The sequence below is a fragment of the Serinus canaria genome, chromosome 1 (assembly GCF_022539315.1).
Source record: "Serinus canaria isolate serCan28SL12 chromosome 1, serCan2020, whole genome shotgun sequence".
Taxonomy (NCBI): domain Eukaryota; kingdom Metazoa; phylum Chordata; class Aves; order Passeriformes; family Fringillidae; genus Serinus; species Serinus canaria.
The window spans coordinates 105,720,289-105,741,041 of NC_066313.1; the positions used below are offsets into that span (position 1 = coordinate 105,720,289).

The 20,753-nt window shown below is 36.9% G+C and overlaps 1 protein-coding gene across 1 annotated transcript in view; it reads right to left on the reverse strand.

Moving 5' to 3' along the window:
- Positions 1-20,419, reverse strand: part of CFAP47 (cilia and flagella associated protein 47) — a 261,353-nt gene extending 240,934 nt beyond the window's left edge. The window contains 18 exon segments of the mRNA XM_050976722.1: positions 720-850; positions 1,793-2,037; positions 2,672-2,888; positions 4,119-4,215; positions 4,307-4,496; positions 5,159-5,311; positions 5,683-5,896; positions 7,859-8,051; positions 8,734-8,969; positions 9,534-9,667; positions 10,394-10,548; positions 11,055-11,283; positions 12,453-12,591; positions 14,622-14,747; positions 16,799-16,949; positions 19,532-19,717; positions 19,759-20,097; positions 20,213-20,419. Of these exon segments, the coding sequence (XP_050832679.1) occupies positions 720-850; positions 1,793-2,037; positions 2,672-2,888; positions 4,119-4,215; positions 4,307-4,496; positions 5,159-5,311; positions 5,683-5,896; positions 7,859-8,051; positions 8,734-8,969; positions 9,534-9,667; positions 10,394-10,548; positions 11,055-11,283; positions 12,453-12,591; positions 14,622-14,747; positions 16,799-16,949; positions 19,532-19,717; positions 19,759-20,097; positions 20,213-20,419 (3,342 nt within the window).
- Between the last annotated feature and the right edge of the window lie 334 nt (positions 20,420-20,753).

Here is a 20,753-nt window from a genome sequence, read left to right on the forward strand (position 1 = left end):
ATGGCAAACTTCAAAAGAAGAGGAAGAAAAGAAAAATAGCTACTGGGGAAACAAACCCAAAAATAAAAAAGGGCTCATCAAAAGAAAGGGAAAATTCTTCTTGGCTCCCAATAAAAGTTCTGGAACATGTAGCCAGTAGAATAGAGTGGGGGAAAAAAAAAGAAAAAAAAAAGAAAAAAAAAAAGATAAACTTTTTCTTCTTCATACTCCCTGGTATGCAATGTAAGACAACAAATATCTAACCAAAGCTGAATGGCACTGTTTAGAAGACTAACCAGAATATTGCTTCCCAAATACCATGTTGAAATAACAACACAAAATTAAGTTAAGATCTGTTGTTACCTTGAAACTCTGAAACATACCTTCCCACACACACCTAGATTTTTATTCCTTTAATAAATAATATATATTTTAAAAAACTGTTGTATCATCTCTTGACATTTGTTTAGTCATACTAGGCAAGCAAAATAACTAGACCATAATATATAAGGACCACTAAGCTGGGACCCCAAAGGAAGTATGTCATCAAAAGCAAGGAAAAGGTAAATTGTCTTTGCCTTGCCTTCTCCATCATGTCTATGAGCCTACTCTTTAATTAAACACGTAAGTAAAAGCTGTATGAAATTAAAATATTCTAATAAAAAACAGATTTTAAGCTATTACTTGTTTAAAGAAATCCACACATTTTTCTTCTCTAAAGCTGTCCCATCAATTGTTACCTTTGCCAAACATTTCAAATTAATTGGATTTCCTTTGCGCACACTCAAGGTGAATTCTCCTGTATCTGGAGCACTGTACGCTGGATTCCAAACAACTTCACACTCCACCTCACTACAGGCCTCCACAAACCCTAAATATATGTACATAATTTAGATGTTATACCATACACATGGACAACTGTCAAATTACATTGTAGAATTAGAAGTAACATAGGCACATAAAAGTGAAATGACCTTCTATTACTGAATGAAAGCCTACATTTCTTAGGTGTTGAACAGTGGGATGAATTAAGTAAAATTAGGTCTTGGATTCTCATAAGCATTGCATAATCTATTTATTAGTATCCTGCAGTAAAACACTCAAAATTTACTGGTATTTTTAGCCATGAATTACTCTAGTAGTCAACACTGAAAAGAAAATAAAAAAGAACAGACTATCTTTCTTGCAGAATAGCAACTTGGGGAAAGACCATATGCACTTCTTTGCTTGCAACTGAGTCTGAATTTGTATTAGCAAAAATATCTTTTCTCAAGAATCAGAGCACACTAATTCCAACACAGTTAGCAGTATGTTCTTTAATAATGGAGCTCCAAGAAATCCCTGCAGAATATTATTTTTCAAAGAGAAGGTAAAAGCTATACACACATCTAACAAATACTGATCCATGATGCAAATGCAGACTAATTCCAGATTGAATGCCATTTATGTTACTCAAGCTTCATCAACTTTTTAGCAGCTTCATTTAGGGCTTTTGGACAATCTCCTATCCTGATGAGCTGTATGATGTTGCTGCCCCACTCTTGAAATCTCAGCAATCTGTGCTGAGAAAAATGTTTACACAAGCACTGCTGGCTGGGCATGGAAGCAGGGAGCTGGACTGAGCGTGCATTCAGGGCAGGGTTTACACAGAGAATGCTGCTGTGGTGCTAAGCTGTGACCTGATACTGCTTTTGGGACACACTGATATTGACAGAAATCTAAAAATATAGTTTATACCATCAGCTAAATGTTAGTCTTATTTAATACTGTTGACATATAAGATACATACACACACTGTATTTGCATAGCATACCTCTGGTTGGCTTTATAGTAAATGCAGATTTTGTATCTTCAGTTAGAGGTTTCCAAGTAAAGCCAGCAGGATGATTTCTGGGATTGCATACCCTGACAGTTCTTCTAAACTCTGTCCCTGCTAGGCAGCCGGAAATAGGACTCACAATCAGTTCCCTTCTAGACAGCTGAAGTTCAATAGGCTTTGCATGTGCAACTACCAGCACATGTCCAATGTGTTTGTTGTTTATTTTGTAACTGAAAGAGCTGTAACACAAAAATATGTATCTCTCAATATTTTTATTCATTTTCTCTGTTATAATCAGAGTAAAATTTACCTGAAATATAACCACTAGCAAGAAAATACTTAACAATTGAGTGTGAACACAAGACTGACAAGTGAAAAATTTGCAATTGTTTCGCATACTATTTAAATCATGTCAGAAGTGAAGATCATCCTAAATGATGATCAGCCTCACACAGTCATTTTAACATCAGAAAACACAGAGTTCATACCAGCAGGCTAGAGAACAGGTTTTTTATATATTTTCCCATGATCTGCATCAAACAACATGAGCATTTATGAAAGTGATGGAATTCTAGGCTGGAAAGAGAACAGTATTTTCTCTTATCAAATACATCATAATAATAAACTTTTTTCCCTGATCCACCTCTAGCTATATAAAGCTTTTCACAGGACAGATTTTTGTTTGTGGTGTAAAATCAAAAACAATAAACAGTATTGTACTAGGAAAAATTTGCAACATAAAACTGCATTGATTACTGCAACATCACCATAGATGAGTCTACACCATTAAGAATTATCATGATAACACTTTAAATCAGCCAGGTGATTTTTTTAAAAAAATGTGCACATCAAGACAAATATAAAAAGCCTTACTTTTTAAACATTCCAGCACGGATTGTCTCAAACACAACTGGAATATGAGTTTTTGTAAGAGGAGGCACCACCTGAGACAATGGAGAGGTCTCCTGCAATTCTGCAACTTCAATCTCAATTTCTATCCAAATATGAACTGACAAGTTATTGATGATGTGCAGCTCTTTGGTTGTTGTAGAATACACACAAACATCACCAAAATCTATAGTAGAAGGACCTGAATTATATAGAAAATAAGATCCTCATCATTAAGAGGTAAAAGCTAACGTAAGGAAACGCAACTATTAAAATACTATGACCAAACATTATAGTTCTTCAAATTACAAACTTAGTCAGCTACAAAAATCCTGTGGTGGAACAAATTATAAAATGTGGAAGTATATATCACCCATGTTCTGTGAGTGTTTTCAGCAGTACAAGCCAAAAGCCAGCAACATTTATTTTTTAATTGTGCTTGTTTTAGTCAACTGGTAAAATAGGAAATCAATGAGCTCACTAATAACAGGAATATTAATAACCATAGATACTTCTTTATTTTAAGCAGATATTTAAAAGGACAAAATGTCACCAATTCACTGAAAGTTTATGTATGCAACCTGTTGGTTTGCTGCCTGATGTGCAACCACTTGGTTTGATAATTCATGTCATGTGATGGTCACAGAATTACCTCACCTAGTTTACTGCTATCACCAGTTTTTAGGCTGGTCTATTAACTTGAGTGCTCATCGTACCAAGCAAACCTCTTACAAAACTCTCAGAACTTTTTGTATTATGATGTTTTATCTTGTTCTTTCTTTCCCCAAGTATATCAGTTTACACAGCTACACTGTTCAAGTTCTGGCTTGACTGAAAATTAAAAAAAGCCCAGGAAGTACTGAAAGTTCTCTTTTTGCTGAAAAAAAAAAAAATTACTGAATAAAAGCTGACTTAAATATAGACCTGTAGCAGTAACAAGTGTTGTTAATAATTCACTAAGAAGTTTTAGAAGGTGTTACTCCCCATCACAGAACATTGTCCTGAAATATTTTGATGGAGAATCCTGAAGTTTTAGTTTTGGGGTGCACCAATCTTCACTGTTAATTCCCAGAAATATTCTGAGCACTTCCATGGATGTTGCTGTTATTAATGCTGGTGCAGGTACTACCCACTAACATGGCCTAAGGGGATAACCACTCCCACACTATGCTGTGGTGATTTCTCTGTAAGAGGTTGTGATATGAGCAGCCTTCAAAGGAAACTCTTCTTTTACATGTTGATACCTAATCATATCTTAGTATTTGCTGAGAATTACAAAGCTTTAGTGAAATACTACTGTAGGTCTCAAGCTGCCTACCAAATTAAACTGTTTTCTGTTTAGGGTGAACTACTATACCCATAAAATGTGTTGCTATACATATCTGCTTTTGTAACAACTATATGCATTTAGCAACCAAATTAAAAATCTTACCAATGAATATCTGATGAAGCTGTTTGTGTGTCAAAGTTAGACTACAATCTTCCTTCTCCTGGGCAGAAGATGGCATAGGACTAAGCCAACTCCAAACCTGTGATAAGCACAAGACACTTCCTCAGATCTTATGATATCTTACATGGGAAGCACATTATGCTCACTTACTACTCAAGCATTTCACTTACTCCTTTGTTTGTAGATTTAGAAACAATTGCTGACAATTTTCGACTAGTTAACATGCAATTGTCATCTAAAGGAAGCATTTTGGGCTGTGGCTTCTCCTTGGGAAAATCTTTGATTGAGATGTTTGGTGACTTAAGACCTTCAGCTGGTTTAATGCCTAAGCTCACAGAATTGTTATAAATATAAAACCGCCTATAGGGAAGGAAAAAAAAATATTGTGGTAATCTAAAAGTTTGAGCATTCCATGATCTACACATTAAATTATTTAGTATTTTTAAACAAAACAATTAATATTTTAAGGAGGAATAGTTCATTATTTAAAAAACCCTCAAGCACAGAAAATACCTTGAAAATACTTCTATTATTTTGGTTTTTACTGTAAGATAAGTCTAGAGGACCAGTCAGATTAAAGGATTGCATCTGCTTCAGTGCACACACAATATATAATAATTCATATATTGAATCTGTCACTTGGGGTGAGCTAGAAATCCTAGTTGGAAATACAGATTTATTATACAAAGAGAACCCAAAAGAGTCAATGTTATGTTTTTTCCTATTAAACATAACCAAATATTCTCAAAACTTGACATTTTAATTTACATTTACTTTAAGCTAATTTCAAATGCCTTGCCTCTATCCCTACATTTCACCCAGGAAGTGATCTCTATGTGTCTGAATACTTGAAAAAAACAGGTTTTGAATGCATTATAAATGAAAGTCCCAAGATCATAAGCATATTGGCATGGGACAAATTTAGGCATATGAACAGTGCCATGAAGTTAATTCTGCACAATAATTCACATATTTTGTGTATCAGCCTAAAGGATTTGTTTACCCTTTAAACCAAGTCTTACCTAGAAACCTCTCTTTCTAAACGATGGTGCCTCAAATGGGAAATGAAGCGTAAATAGTGTTTCTTATTTTCTTCTCTTAACAGTCGTTCAGAGTCAGTATAAGCAAATTCTGGGTCTACATAATTATATCTCACAGTCTTTGTGAAAATAGTCCTAAATATTTAAAGAGAATTTTAGTTTCATTACAGATGTAATACTGGGTCTTGTTAGAATGAAAACATAATTGATTTTGATATATATGTATTTCATTCCAAACATTCTTTTTATCCCAGCTGATTATTAATATTTGACTTTGTAAAGGCAACCATAAAAATGAAATATTGCAAGTGTAATAGCTACATTTGCAGTTTCACATAAGAAAACTCAATAAATTTATGTGCAAGAGACTCAATAATGCAATGAATTTTAAAGTACTTTCAGCCTGAAAAAAACCCAGCGAACTGTCATATGAGTAACCAATCTTGACCTACTATATGATATATATAAATGTGTGGGTTTAAATATTAGAGTCACATAATTTTTACCTGTACTTTTTATTCCATTCACTAGGCCTAAGGCTGGCTGCACGATCGTTAGGAAAGGCTATAAGTGCGTCATCCTCGCAATTCCTGTTTTTCCGGTGAGTATGAATTTGTGTTTGGGTTGATTTAAGGATTGCCACAGGTGCTGTTTCACTGAGATGTCCTGTGCTACGAACTACAAACTGTCCAGTTTCATTGGAAATCAAGGGCGTTAGACCTTAAAATTCAAACAAAACAATCTTGAACTATTACTTTCTAAAAAAAAAAATTCAAAGTCTTGGAAAATATATCTAATTTACAATGGTCTACCCAGCAGCACAACAGTCAGTGACCCATCCCATAGTGTTTTCCTCAGACAAGAGGGAAGAAGCCATTCACATCAGGCCAAGAGCCTGATCATCATTGCTTCCCTTGGCCTGGATCACAGAAACAAACAGCAGAGCTCAAACCAGCTGTGTCCAGCTGTGATGCTATGTCTTGCACAGACACATCATCAGACACTCAGAGCTGCCTGTCACAACACCAGTCACAGTGCCCTAAAACTTTTCTTAAGGGCTGCAAACAGAGGCATGAATTTTGACAAAACTCCCAAGCTAGAACTACTAAAAAGACAGCTCAGATCTTTTTCACTCTAGTTTTAGAAAAGTACAAATACATGAACATTAAAGAGAAAACTATGGCAGAAATAAGGTCAAACTTCAATTGTCATTTCCTCCTTCACCTGAAAAAAAAAAATTATCATGAAACATATTTTTTTACCTACTTTAGCCTTACTTTAATCCAACAACACAAAAAGCAAAAATTACTTTCCATCTTTTTAAGCCATAAGAGTAATTACAACTTTCACTGGCCCAAAAGGCACAGTTTACAAGAAGCTTCATTCCAGTCTCTCCCCTAGCTTCACCTGAGCACAGGGACACAACTACACATACTCATCCACAGACACTGGGAGAAGGTAACAAGAAGATATAGAACCATCTAGAAAAGGATCTAAAAAACAAAATCATTTTTCCTCCACACTTCAGTGAAGCTTAAAAGCAAAACGTAGATATCCTTCGTAAAGTTTTTATAAACCTGCCAATAGGGCCAGAACAGGACATTAATAGAGTAAGTGGTAGACAAGAGCATGTAGAAAGCCTGAAAAACTTGAATACCACATTAAATCTTTGATCCAAAAAACCCACTTCTTCTAATCCGGTTTCTGAAGCAGAAAAACTAAAGGAGCTCTGGATTTCAAAAATAAAACAAAGAAATTGCCAAACTTCAGTTTCTCATCAAACCATGGTTGATAGCCATGGATTGCAAATACCTTCCTGAAAGCAGCAGGAATGCCCACTAGTTTATCAAACATTCCAGTACCTGTAGGCTGAACAGCATTTTGCTATGACTTTAGAGTAACGTTCACTTTTTACTTCCCCACAATGGAAAAAAATGTTTCTCATTAGGGAATGCATCTCAAGCTGGCAGCAGCTAAAGAGAATTCAAGTTCCCCTCCTGATCTACACACAGCCACCACATGCACTAGTGCACAGGTTAGGAGATTGCACTGGTGCTGCAGAGGCTGCAGCACATTTGATGTTAGAAAAAAATAATGTTTGCCATGACAGGTTTATAATCCAGTGACAGCTTAGTCACATCTACTGCAAAGTGGCTGTTTGTGGAAAACATTTGGAACACAAAGAACAAATCATGGACTAATTATTGGATATCCTGAAAGGCCCTTCATGCTGGCACAGGCTTCACAGGATGGGAAGAGCCAGTGGACACAGGAGGTGTAGCAGGCTGTATGAACTGGCAGTAACTTTGAATCAATGAAGAATATTCTCTTATCTTTCCTAGCTCTTCCTGTGCTTTACATATCTCTCAATTTACTCCTGAAGCATCTTAGCACTGTGCAGTGGCATCGCTTGCAAAAACTGAACCTTATAAATATCAGAAAACCATATGATGAAACTTATGCTTTAATAGTTCAAGTTTTGATACCATTTTTACCATTATTTTAGTTTTTCTTTTGCAGTCTTATGGAACATATGTCATACAACTGAGAATTCCCTCCAGTCCCAATGAAATACTACTTTTCACAAGCAAACTAAAAACAGTAAAAAAATCACTTTTAAAAGACAAAAAATGTGCTTTTAGAACATTTTATCACTTGTCACTTAAGTTCTTAGTATCTTACCAGGATTAATTGTGAATACAATGCTTGTTCGTTTAGATTTGCACACACCATGTAAGGTCAAAGATATTTGATGAAAGGGTTTTGTCTTCAAAACACCTACATTATTTTTATCTACTCCTGTACCAATGATATCAATAATTTGCTTCATCTCAAATTTTCCTATTTGATGTGGAGAAAATGAAATCATCACTTCCTGGAAAAGAAAACTCAGTATGAGACATATGAGACAATAAAGAGTCAAGTTTTGTGTAATTCTGTATATGATTGAGTCTCTGAGTCACTTCTCTCCACACTTACCTCTAAGACAGGTATTCAAAACAGGGCTTGCAGAAAATGCTGAGAGGTACATTAAAATTAGCAATATAAGGAAACATAAAAATGTGACACATCAAAACACAAAAACCATTTTTTTCACTGCTGAGAGAAATCTTGTGCCCTGAATTGCTGGTTTGGGAAACTGTAAATGTTTACATATTTGACTTACTGTTTGCCAAATTTCTTCCATTAAAAAAAAACAACTTTATCTTACTTGAGTATTTGTGATTTACTGAAACAATTTAAAAGTATTCTTCAAAAATATTTGCATATAAATCAATTGTCTCAAATCAGTAAAATAAAGAAAAAAAAACAGATAGGAAAAACCCTTGTAAAGTTGCGTTAGTACTCCAATCTTTTTTCCTAATTTAAAACAATATTTGTTGCTTCCTGGAGTAGGGAAAGAACATTAGAAGACTATTAAAAAAATCTATTTGGCTGATATTAAAAGCCATTGCTACTGAAATGAAATACCTCTGATTTACTTTCAAGAAATTCCACTGCTAACCACTGTAAAATATTCTGCACAGTTACATAACCTCAGAGAAAGAGGGAGTTACCTTTTCCGATTTTTTTTTAAGTTGTCCTCTTGCAGGAGAAATATTGAAGTGAGCAGTCTTGCGGAATCTGAACGTTACTGGAAGGAACTCAGATTCATTTTTCATTGTGCAAGCAACTTGTGCTTGCTCACCCAAGTAACAGTCCTCAAAATTAAATACTGTTCCTGGCTTAAAAGTTAAGATCACAGGAAAGCCAGAACCCTTCAAAGCTAAGTCCACGTAACGAGAATGGCTACCTGCATTAGACAAACACAAAAACAAGCAAACAAAATCTCTCTCACACCCATTACCTCACTAACAGGAAAGTCACACTGTAGTTGTACAGTCACAAAAACAAAATAATACTGCAAAGGAGTATGTTTTATAATTCAGAGATCTTTACTTCTAATAGCTGTTAGATAATGCATTCCCTCAGAAAGAAAGTTGAGGATGAACAAACATGGACTTGAAAATGCACAAAACTGGTATTACAAAAGCATTAGTGACTTGCAAATGACTGGGGGTGTTTTATTTCCTTCAAATATTTGCATTTATAATTATTATAATTTATAATAAAGTGATAGGTGTTCATTAACGACACACATAAATCCTTCCTCTCTACTCGCTGCTCAGAGAGGTTTTAGTGCTGAAGCATTCAAGATGCCAGTTTATTTATTTGTGTTGATATAAACAAACCAAACAGATTTACCGTAAAACTATTAAGACAATCAAGATTTTTTTTTTTAATTTAAACAGTCAAGATACACAGTTTTATCATCCTCATATACATTTCTGAGGGTGACTATCCATTTCTAACATACTTGTGGTTGCTGTGGCACCACCACTGAGGTTCTGCAGACAGCCACCTCTCTTCCCAGCAGTTTCAAATCTCAGAAAGATGACATAATCTTGAACCGGTGATGCATCATTCACTTCAAAGTCTCTTCCAAATTTTCTGGAAGAGTCACAATCTCAAATTAAAAGATGGTAAAAATAAATAAACCTCCAAACCCAACCCACAGAAAAACCAAGACATATTTTTGAACATCCAGTCTGGCTTTTTTGTTGTCAGTAACAGCTTGAACAAATTATCTTTATACTTCCTTTCAGAAAATGCAAATAATACCAAATTGAAGCTCATCAATATTTGTGTGCTTATTATATTGGTAATTTGATATCTTTTCCAGCCTTCAACAGTTTTCTAAACTAATATCACATGCATAATAACTACCTGTACTGAATTTAAGTAAGGGAAAATGGCAAGAGAGCATTTGCTTTTTCTTTTCCTCATCTAAGAAGAAATGTTCCTTTATGTTTAATTTTGGATTTTGTTTTGGGTTGGGTTTTTTTTATGAGATGACAGCTGTCTGAAATTTTTCACTCTCTTGATGCTGAATATGCAGCAAAATCAAATAAAGTTCTTGTTCTCACAAAACTGTCTTAACCAATTCTTGGTCCAAATAAGCCCTTATGGTATTATAAAACATAAACTTCAGGCTTTGCTTTCTTATTTGCAGAATCACAAATAACTTCTTTTAACACAAAAAACCATGTAAAAAGTAACTCAGAAATAATTTGCAGACATATTAATTCAAAATATTCTCTAACACAACTCTTGCAAAACAGTGTAGACCAGCCAGCTTGTATACGTGTGTGCATTTAATTGGTATCACTCACTCACTCTGGACTAAAGCAGACTGTAATCAAGGACTTTTCATAAGGCTCCAAAGTTCCTTGATTGGGAGCACACAAGATCAAGGTGGAAACATCTACATCTTCAGTTTTCAGGCTTAAGTCATGTAAAACAGCATCTGTACTCCCCCGAAGATCTGTCCCCTAAAAAAAAATCAAAATATTGAATAGTTCAGCTTGTTCTGCTTTCCCTTTTGTGTTTGCTTTTATTCCTACACATACATTTTCACATATAACAAATAGAAAGACATAACACAGAAAATGGTAATCACACAGTTACACAGCACATGGCTAATTAACCAATTTTTAAATCAATTTCACATCAATATAATGAATTCTCTTTTTTAAACATGATTCTCAGATTATTTCACTGTCTCAGAAAAACAAGTGAAATCACAGATTATTAATATCTTAGAACTCAAATTTTATTTTGATAACTCCTAGCAAATAATAACTGAAAACTCAATTCTAGGTTTAAATTGGAATAAAAAACGTGTTGGTTGGACAGATGCTTCAGAAAGCCTATAGACCAGGAAATAGTATGACATAGTAAACAATACCAGAAGACAAATGTTGAGAAATAAAAAAAATGCAAAAGAAGAAATGAGAACAAGTTTTTAGCTAAAAGAAGAGCCAGAGCAGTTTCTTACCACCTCTCCTCCAATGGCATTGTCTTCCAGTACTGCTACCCAATCCATGCACTCAGGGCTTTCATTGTATAAATATATTTGTTCTGTCTTTGAAGTCCCAAAGTAAAGAGGTCCAAAGTTAATGCACTTCAGTGCTTTTCCACAATTCACTCCAAGAACTTTAAGAACTTGTTCAACCACAACACCTTTGACCCATACTTCAGTGGAGCCACGGTTTTCCAACTCCACTCTGCCAGCAAGAGCAGCAAGCAGCAACAGGCAATGTAGAGAAGAGTTAGAAATAATCAGTTTGGTTAGTTTGTTTTGTATTAGAATCTGTGCCAAAAAGAAAAACTGCCCAGTGCAAGCATTCAAATCACTGGCTTTCCATAGATAAACTAAGTGTGATATAGCAGGGCCAGTGAGCATGTCCCAGACAATGCCCTAACAGGAATATCACCAATCAGGAAAAATCACACACTACATGATGCAGTATTGGGTTTGATTTGGTTTTCTGACTTTTTAATGTTGGAAATGATAGGAATAACAATTGCAAAGAATCAGGAGGTGTACACAGACAACATACACTGCTCTTATCACTCAGAGTCTTTGTATCTAAATGCCAATTTTAGCATATAATACTTAATTTCCTTGTAGGGAACAGGAGCTAGAAATTCATCTGAATAAGCATGAAAGAACTGCAGCTATTTCTGCCTGGAAGCTTGACCGTGATGATTCCAAAAATCACCAAAACAAAACCCAACAAATCAACCACTCCCTATTCCCACACTGCCCAGAGAGGTTATGGACTCCCCACCACTGGAAGTGTTCAGGGACAGACTGGATGGGGCTCTGAGCAACCTGGTCTGGTGCAAAGTCCCTGCCCACGGCAGGGGGGTTGGAAATACAGAATTTTAAAGTCCCTTCCAAGCCAAACCATGCCAGGATTCTAGGATTCTATAAGATATGCATTTAAAAGCAATCTACTCCAGTGTTGCAAATACATTCCCTCCAGTGAAAATAAGATACTCCAAATAACACCAGAATGTTTCTGAGATTCCTGAAAGACATAGAGTAAAAAGAAAACATGCAGTTACAGAAAGTAAGAAAATTAAGGAACATAGAATGTGCAGAAAGGTAAACAAAAGCTCTTTGTTATTTTTATTCTGAGAAATGTGCAAACATCCCAGATCATTACAAATTATGAAAGATTTTTATTAACACAGCCAGGTATAGAATTTATGCATCACTTTTCTGCAGACTGTAACACTCAAATTAAAAGAATAAAACTAAATATTAAAGACAGCAACTGATACTCAGGAACTTAATTTTTTAGATAAACATTCACAGTAAAGATTTGAATTAATACCAGAAAAAAACAGAATTTACAGAGCTGTATTTCTTCAGTCATACACTCACTTCATCATTTCTTTGATGACTCCAGGTACATCTGTGCAGACATCCACTCGAATTTTCCTTTCACATTTTGGCTTTACAACTCCTCTGACAGGTTTTATGTTAAGCAGGACCACCCCATCATATGATATTCTAAATACACCTAAAAAAACCCCAGAGCAATCAACAGAATGCTATGCAATATAAAGGTGTAGATTTATATGCTTCTATTACACACTTGAAATTATACAACACATAATGCAAATGTTCACAAGCAGTATATCTTCCTATGAAAACAGGAAACATAGACTTAACCTTTTTACAAGCTATTTCTAAGCAAGAATAGACCATAATTTCCAGGTTTTCTTTAATTATTACACCCACATGTCCAATTCCATTTTTTAAGCTGTGATTGTAACAGGAAAGGTACCAACATTCCAAAGAAAAGTGACTGTATCATGAAAAAGCTGTAAATAACATCTGCAAGTTATAAAAAGCTCTAAGAAGCTACAGGTGCCAAAAAGTGCATACTGCAGGGTAACAACAGTTTCTATTATTTGGTCCACACTCAACACAAGTTACTGCAGAAGAGAACAGTAAATATTTTTAGGTTATACAAATATTTTTTTAAAATGTGAAAAAACCCTGTATTTAACCAACAACAAAGAAATTGTTTCAAATGTACAAAAAATGCACTCTTTAATTTAATGTAAAAGATAATCTCTGATATGAGATCAGAACCAGGACCAAAGGACTCCTTCAGTGCATGGAAAGACAGGTGAAATGCAATCCTTGAGTCTCAGGCCAGCACAGAGCACCTCCTGCTCTCAGAGTTTATGTGCTGCCTTACTGTGACCTGCTGTGTTATGATTTACAGAGCATACAGAAACACAGATTCAGCTGCTCTTCCATTGTCTGTCCCCAAGTCATCCTTTACTAACCATCACCTTCTTTCTAATTTTCATCCAATCCTATAAAACTTCACCATGCAGCCTGCATGTTCCATGCAAAAGAGTTTATAACTAGAAAGTTTACTAAACAATATGAAAAAAGTAATTATCATAGATTTAGTGGTAGAAGTATATAAATACTGTAGGTTATCTCATTTTTGTTACCTAATCATAATTGCTCAAAGTATTAAGTTAGCATATGTGAGAAAGACCTGATTACACAAACAACATACTACATCTTTAAGATGAACTGGCTAGGAAAAATACCCATAATAATTTCTCCATTAACTTTATGGCGGGAAAAAATTAAAATATTTGCTTCTGAAAAGCAAAGATTTGCTTCTGAAATGATTCTTCTTCATCTAGACAGAAATTTGCTTTTTTTTTTTTAATATTGCATTTCTGGGTTTCTGTAATAATGTATTTTCTCTTGGTACAGTATTTCCTATGAAAACCTAGGGGAGAAATTTTCCCACAACTTTGGCCTAAAGCAAAGAAAAAGATAGTCTTTAATGTAACAAGCAGCTATACAAATGAGGAACAAAAATAATTAACTGCCTTAAATTTGTTGTTTGAAATTCAGCATAGTTGCTACCCTGCCTCTGGAGAAAGGTGTCTGCAACTTTCCAGGGCAAAAGGCAGTCAAACAGGTTATTTGGAACATAGAAGCATTCTTAAACTCCTTTGTCCACGTTTCTTACTCTCCTTGGAATAGCTGCTGACAGAAATTTAAGGATGTGCCTGTTGTAAAAGCTGCAGGATTTCAAAAGCTATGGCAGCAAGATAAAAGGCCTCTCATTATCTTCTAGCAACAAATACAATTCAATTCCCATCACAGAGGACTTCAGCTCAGAAAGTTCAGGGAACTTGCAGTTGTTTATTCAAGAGACAGGTCTGGGGATTACAGAAGCACAAAGCAAGAGCAGATGTGATTTGCTGCTGTCTATGCTGGACACACTAAGGCAATGAGCAACTATTATTTTTACATCTTCTAAACGGAACTCAAAAGTAGAGAACTCGTAACATTTTCAAAGTTCTAAAGTAGTTTTTCTTTCCTAAATGGAAATATAGTACTGGCTACATAAACAGTGGGCCAGTGTACCTGCAGCTACAATAATCATCATCTGCATAACCCAAAATCCCAATTAATTGCTACTTGGTCACTGAACTGTTAACTTGCATAAAATTACTTTTTTCAGTAAAGTAAAATATTTTTATGATTTAATGCATACTAAATATTTACCTGAAATTGTTCCACGGTTAGAAATACTAACATGTTTAGTAACTAGTTTACTGTTTGCAATCATTTCACCAAAATCAACCTCTGTCTCTATTTCCAGATCACAGTAGGGAATCAATCTGCAGAGAAAAGACAACATAATATTTCCCAAAACTTGAAAATACCTTTGAATTTTTAAAAGAAATTTGATTAAGCACTCCAGTGGAAGAGAGTTTTCCTTTTGTACTAGTTCTTCTATCAAGGCTTCGGCAACTCACTTCAGCTCTACAGCATTCACAGGGAAGATCTAAGAGACAGGTACTTATCTATCAGCCTGTTTAATGACTCAGAGTTCTAAATTTAAAACAATATAGCTATAAAGGATTAGTTAAAATTGAATGCACATATTTCAATTTCATTTTAAATACTTCATTATAGTATTTTAAGTAAAACTATCCCAAGTTAGTTGCATCACAAAATAAGACCAAATAATTCACCACAATTTATTATGAACTGCCTGAGCTAAAAGCAGAGAAGTAATACCAGTTTACAATTTTGTGTTTGATACATACTTTATGTGACTTCAGCAACAGACAGAAGTGAGTAATGATACAAGCCATGAGTGACATCTATTATTTATTTAGGAACCTCAGCCAGTGAGATGACATCACTGTGTTGGGTACTTTTTATCCATAATGGAAAGATCATGCCTCAGGAAACTTGTATTTTAAAGACTCCAATTTTTAATACAATGACACCTGTGATCTCACATAAACTGTGTTTCAAATCAATTGGAATTTTACACCAGCACAGCAGTCTATCTCCGCTTAGCCACAAATAGGAACCTGCAGGAGCAATTCCATCTCCTCATCTGTGTCACATATAGTAGAGAAGAAATAATGGAGAAGAAAAATAAATATCATAGGTCAAGCAAGGTAGACCCTGCCCAAATACTCTACTGCATAAAGGAGAGGGGAGGGTGAAGGAAGGAACAGAGAAAAAAAATTAATCAAGAAATGCCACAAGAGAATTTGCCTTCAGGAATTTCAATAGACTTTTTAATTCTCTTTAATAATTAATTGTAATGCAAAAAATAGTTTCATAAATTCTTGAAGGAACTGATGCTAGACCAGCAGGATGTGGCAAAAAATAACCCCCAAAAAATAGGAATCAGCAATCAAGGCTAAAGTGCATTCAAAACAATTGTAAAAATTTTACTTTCCAAGTATCCAGACATTCTTACAAGAAGTTTTACTGGAAGAATGAAAGAGAAGTATTTCTCCTCTCAAGATACTTGAGTATCTCCTTTCCCAAGTGGACAGAAAAAAGCATACATTCTAAAAGCAATGAGATTTTCTAACAGATACAGACCTGCGAAAAGGAGGTGGTCAAGTTAAAAGGTTTGGGGTTAGTGTTTTAATACAGTGTGAGGTTTATTTGTTTGCTTTTGTTTGCTGGTTGGGGTTTTTCCATGAAGCTGGAATTTACTGCTTTTGCATGACACAAAATACAATTGGAAAATGCTGATTAAAAAAAAATAAAGTATACTTGTTTTTCCAAGCACACAAAAAATAATTATTAAAGCCTGTCAATGTTTCCCCTGCAAAAGACACTTAAACATGAAGATGTGAAGTACTTTAATCTATTGCAAGTCCTTTCCAGAAAGGAGTCACCAGTAGCATTACCATCCTACATGGCTTTACCTGCACAATAATAGTCTGACAAAAATTTTCTAAAATCCTTGAACAAGTGACTTTGCTCTAAAACATGCACTGTATTTTTAGAAGTAGGTAAGTTATGTTTCACTAAAATCCAGATTTGCAACTGTTATGGACAATTACTGTAAAGTCTTCTATATCAGTGATTCAGTATGAACAGAAGACATTAGGAGTAGTTGTTGACTTGTCTAATAATACAGCACTCAAAATTATCAACATTATCATAAAAAAGTTAGAATAAGGCAAAACAAAAAATCCAGACTCTCTGTGATTTTAGAGGGATATCACCCCAAAGAATTTCTTACCCATGGGCTGCTCTAAAAAAAAAAGGAAAAATCTTAGTTTTGTAAGAAAACTTACTGTTTGTTTTCTATGCAATTGACAGACTAATTACAAAGCCATAACTGACATGCAGAAGTAAACTTCCCACAAGATTAAACTGCAAATATTAACAGCAGCACATGAACTTTTAGATATCATACCCAAGCACAGGGATATGAACTACGTCATCATCTACTACAAGAATTAGTTTATCCTTAAGATCTTCTGCACACTTGGGAGTATATTCCACAACAGCCTTAACTTGAAGTCCAGATGCAAGGAGTTTGTCTGGATTTTCCACAATCAATTTAAACTGCAATTAAAAAAAAAAAAAAAAAAGTGTTTTTAATTGTTACACATTTCTAGGTTAAAAAGGATATGCATGTACTTTATTTTCAGAAGAACACAAAGATTGATTTAAAACTTACCATGAACTTATATGCAGGATTTTATCATTTCACCTCCCTATTTATTGTTCAGACTTTTTACAGGAAAAGAGAAAGACAGAATGAATTAGCCAAATTTTCTAGTCCTTCCAAGAGAGCTCCAGCTTTTCCTACTGTTGCAAAAAAACCTTCTGAAGCAACACAAAATTAAATCAGCTGTTACTCAGCGAAGAATATTTTTAGTGCCTGAGAAAACAATAAGGATTAAGTCTCAGTTCAAAGTAACAACAAAAGGGGACAAGGTAAGAGTTTCCTCTAGGTCTGATTGACATCAACATAAAGTCTCAGTGCTTATTGAAAATCTGCTTGAAAAGCCCAAGGCACATTCAGTCTTTGGAGTCAAATGAAACAGAAAAAATCCAGAAGGGTGGAAAGCACTCTTTCCTCTCTCAAAAAAATCATACTGGACTTGTTGTCAGCAAGCATCTGTTTAAATGAAACACCTCCCACAACTTTCTTTGAACATAAGACACAACCCACCAGCACATAGAGGGAAATCCAGCATTTCCCACATTCCTAGGAAAGCCTCAAAGTAAATCTAGAGCTTCTCTGGTGGTTCAGTCTCCTTAAAATTCACATTACCCTTTGCACAGTGGCCTTCTGCTCTTTATTTGTGTTTATGTCCAGTTTAAATGTTTTATTTCTGAAAGACAGTCTTCGAGTATTCTTTAAGTTTTCTGTTCTAGTGTATGTTTCAAATATGTAAACAAAATTTACTACTTGCTGTTTCTGATGCCCAAGCATCTCCTTCTATTCCTTTAGAATCCTCATAGCTGTACAAATACTCAGCTAAAGGAAATTTATGTCATGCACATCATGAGCAAGCACATTATGGGCTTGATATTGAAAGAGTAGCCCTGTTTTAATTCTGTGTAGAATCTATCTGTTCTTTACAAAGAATTAAACACCCAAGCATAATAATTTTATACAAGGCAAAATAAATATTTTATACTAGGAACATTCAAGGAAGCCTATGGAAAACTGCTTGTAAGCTTCTTTGCTTTCCTGGGAAGGCATTTCTTGGCCATGCACTATGACAGCTGAAGGAAGGTTATTTTTCAGTGCTTGCACTCTATGCATGTAATGCACCAGAATGTATTTTAGAGGAGTCATACACTTCAAAGCCTTGTAATCACAGACAGTAACACAAGGTCTGGGAATGAGAAGGGGCAACACAACAGACCTTTCTGGAACTGAGGGTGTGAAGTGGAATCTTGTCCCCTAGCTGTCATCTTGGTCATCTCATGTACAGTGCCATAAAAATACACAGCAAAAGGCAAGAGTTAATCACAGAGGGAAACACCACAAAACTATGATTCAGTACCCTTTTCTCTTTTCTAAAACTGACTCTGCCTTTCTGCTTCTGGAGCACATGAAAAATTGATAAGGCTGATGAAAAGTAACAAAACAGAATAAGCACAGCCCTACCAAATCAAGCACTCTCAATAGTTTCCAGCTCATTCTTATTAAACTGTAGTCTTCAGCTACAGTTTAATAAGAATCAAGCTGCCACTCTTGCCCTCAAAAAGAAAGGCTCACTACTCAGATAGTGAAATTACTCAAGGTACTTCAATTGTCTGAAAATCAGACTGATGACTATCGTGAATAACTCACAGTTCAAGCTGCTATGAACAAAAAGCAACATCAGCTTCTGTTCAACCCCGATGCCAGTTCAACCCAACCTTTTTATCTGAATTTTGGCATAATTTACAAACAATAAACCAATAACCACAGCAGACTTTTGCTGGAGCCCCATGGGTTACGAGGGCTCGACTGGTTAGAATTGTAGAGATGCATTTGCCTTTTAAAGCCTGGCAACGCAATGACTTTTCCAGAACTTATCAGATGTTATTAATAGCAATCATGCTATCTTGAGAAAAGAGTGCAAACGTCCTCTTTCTGAGAAAGCTTAAACCTTCTCTTTTCTGAGAAAGCTCTCAGCAAGCAAGCACCCCAAGGGGACTATTCCAGTCAAAAAAATTTAAAAGTATACAACTTAGAAATGAGGTAAGAGAGCTGTCACTTCCCAGATTTGGTGTTCACAGCACAGCAAAGTGACCCATTTTTACAGAACGTTCCCTGAAGTTATGAGAAACTCGTGGGCTTCTAGCGGGATGAATTCTGGAGGTGCAAAGCCAGGACTTGCTGCCATCAAGGGATTTGATCACAGAAGCACTAAGGCTGGAGAAGACCTCCAGCATCATCAAGTCCAACTATTAATGGCTGATAAAGTAAAGACAATATGTTTATTTTTACTGAACCTATGGATTTAAGAAAAAAAGGAAGCTCTCTCTAAACTGCTCACAGCCTCGGGAGAACAGAGAACCGGGAAGCTCAGGGTTCTCTTCGTTCTGCCGCTGTTCCCGCAGGCTGGAGCGGTGCGAGGCCGCCGTTCGCAAAGAGGCGGCCGCGGGCACGCCCCGCCGCCTCCCTCGCGGCCTGCCCTCACCTGGGGCTCCCGTGGCGGCAGCAGCCGCAGGTGGCAGGCGCCCGCCCGCAGGTTCTGCACGGTGAGCGCGGCACGGTAGGAGCTCCCCGGCATGGCGTCGATGAAGCGCAGCTCGGCCGGGGCGATGCGCACCCCGCACACGTCCCGCCATCGCTCCGCCATGGCCCGCCCGGCCCGCAGCGGCCGCTTAGCAACGGCCGCTTAGCAACGGACGCGGGAAAACCGACCAATCGGAGCAGGAGACGCGGGCGGGCTCGGGTGAACTCGGCTGGGTTCGGCTCGGTCCGGCTGGGCAGGGATGGGCTCGGCTCAGCTCGGCTCTTCCCGGCCCGGCTGGGCTCGGCTCGGAACAGGTGACACCGGAGCGTGTTCAGGTGGAGTGTCAGTGTCTCCAGACCGGGGGTTTTCTTGCCCTCCCTGTGCAGCCTTTCCAGTGCTCCGGCAGCTTCAACATAAAGTTCTTCCTCATGCTGACGTGGAGCTTCTTTTGTGTTAGTTATGGCCGTTGCTTCTCGTTCTGTCGCTGTGTACCACTGAGGAGTCTTTGACCGCCCTCTTTGCACCCACTTTGAAATATTTATATGCATAAATGCGATCTGCTCTAAGTCTTCTCCTCTCCAGACTGACAGGCTCAGCTCCCGCAGTCTCTCCTCATAAGAGATGCTCCAGACCCCTCCTCACGTCTGTGGCCTCTGCTGGGCCCTCTCCAAGAGCTCCTGGTCTTTCTGGCTCTGAGGAGCCCAGAAATGGACACTGCAGATGTGTCACCAGGGCCAAGTAGGGGACGATCCCTTCCCTCTGTGTGCGGGCCACACTGCTCCCAGCACACCCCAGGATGGGATTTACCACTAAGGAGATACCCGAGCCAATGCCCACCTTGGGGCTCATGCTCAGGGCTGTCCAGCTCGTCCCCTCTGTCACCCCAGGTGTTCCCTGCCATGGGTGCCACCCCAACAGCACCGTGGGACAGTGATGGGTGATACGGACATGGGTGCCCTGGGTCTCTTAAAGATGGAGTGCAGTGAAATAAAAACAGCTTGGTCACTCTTCTGGGCCTCCATGTGAATCACAGACAGGGCCTACACAGAACTGCAGCAGGCACTAACACTGCTGAGTGCTGCTGGGAGCTGCCAGCGACCACACTAATAATTCATGGCACATTTTACTGAGCGGTGGAAGATGTGTTCCTGCTCTGATCCTTCCTGTGCTCTAATTTAAGTGG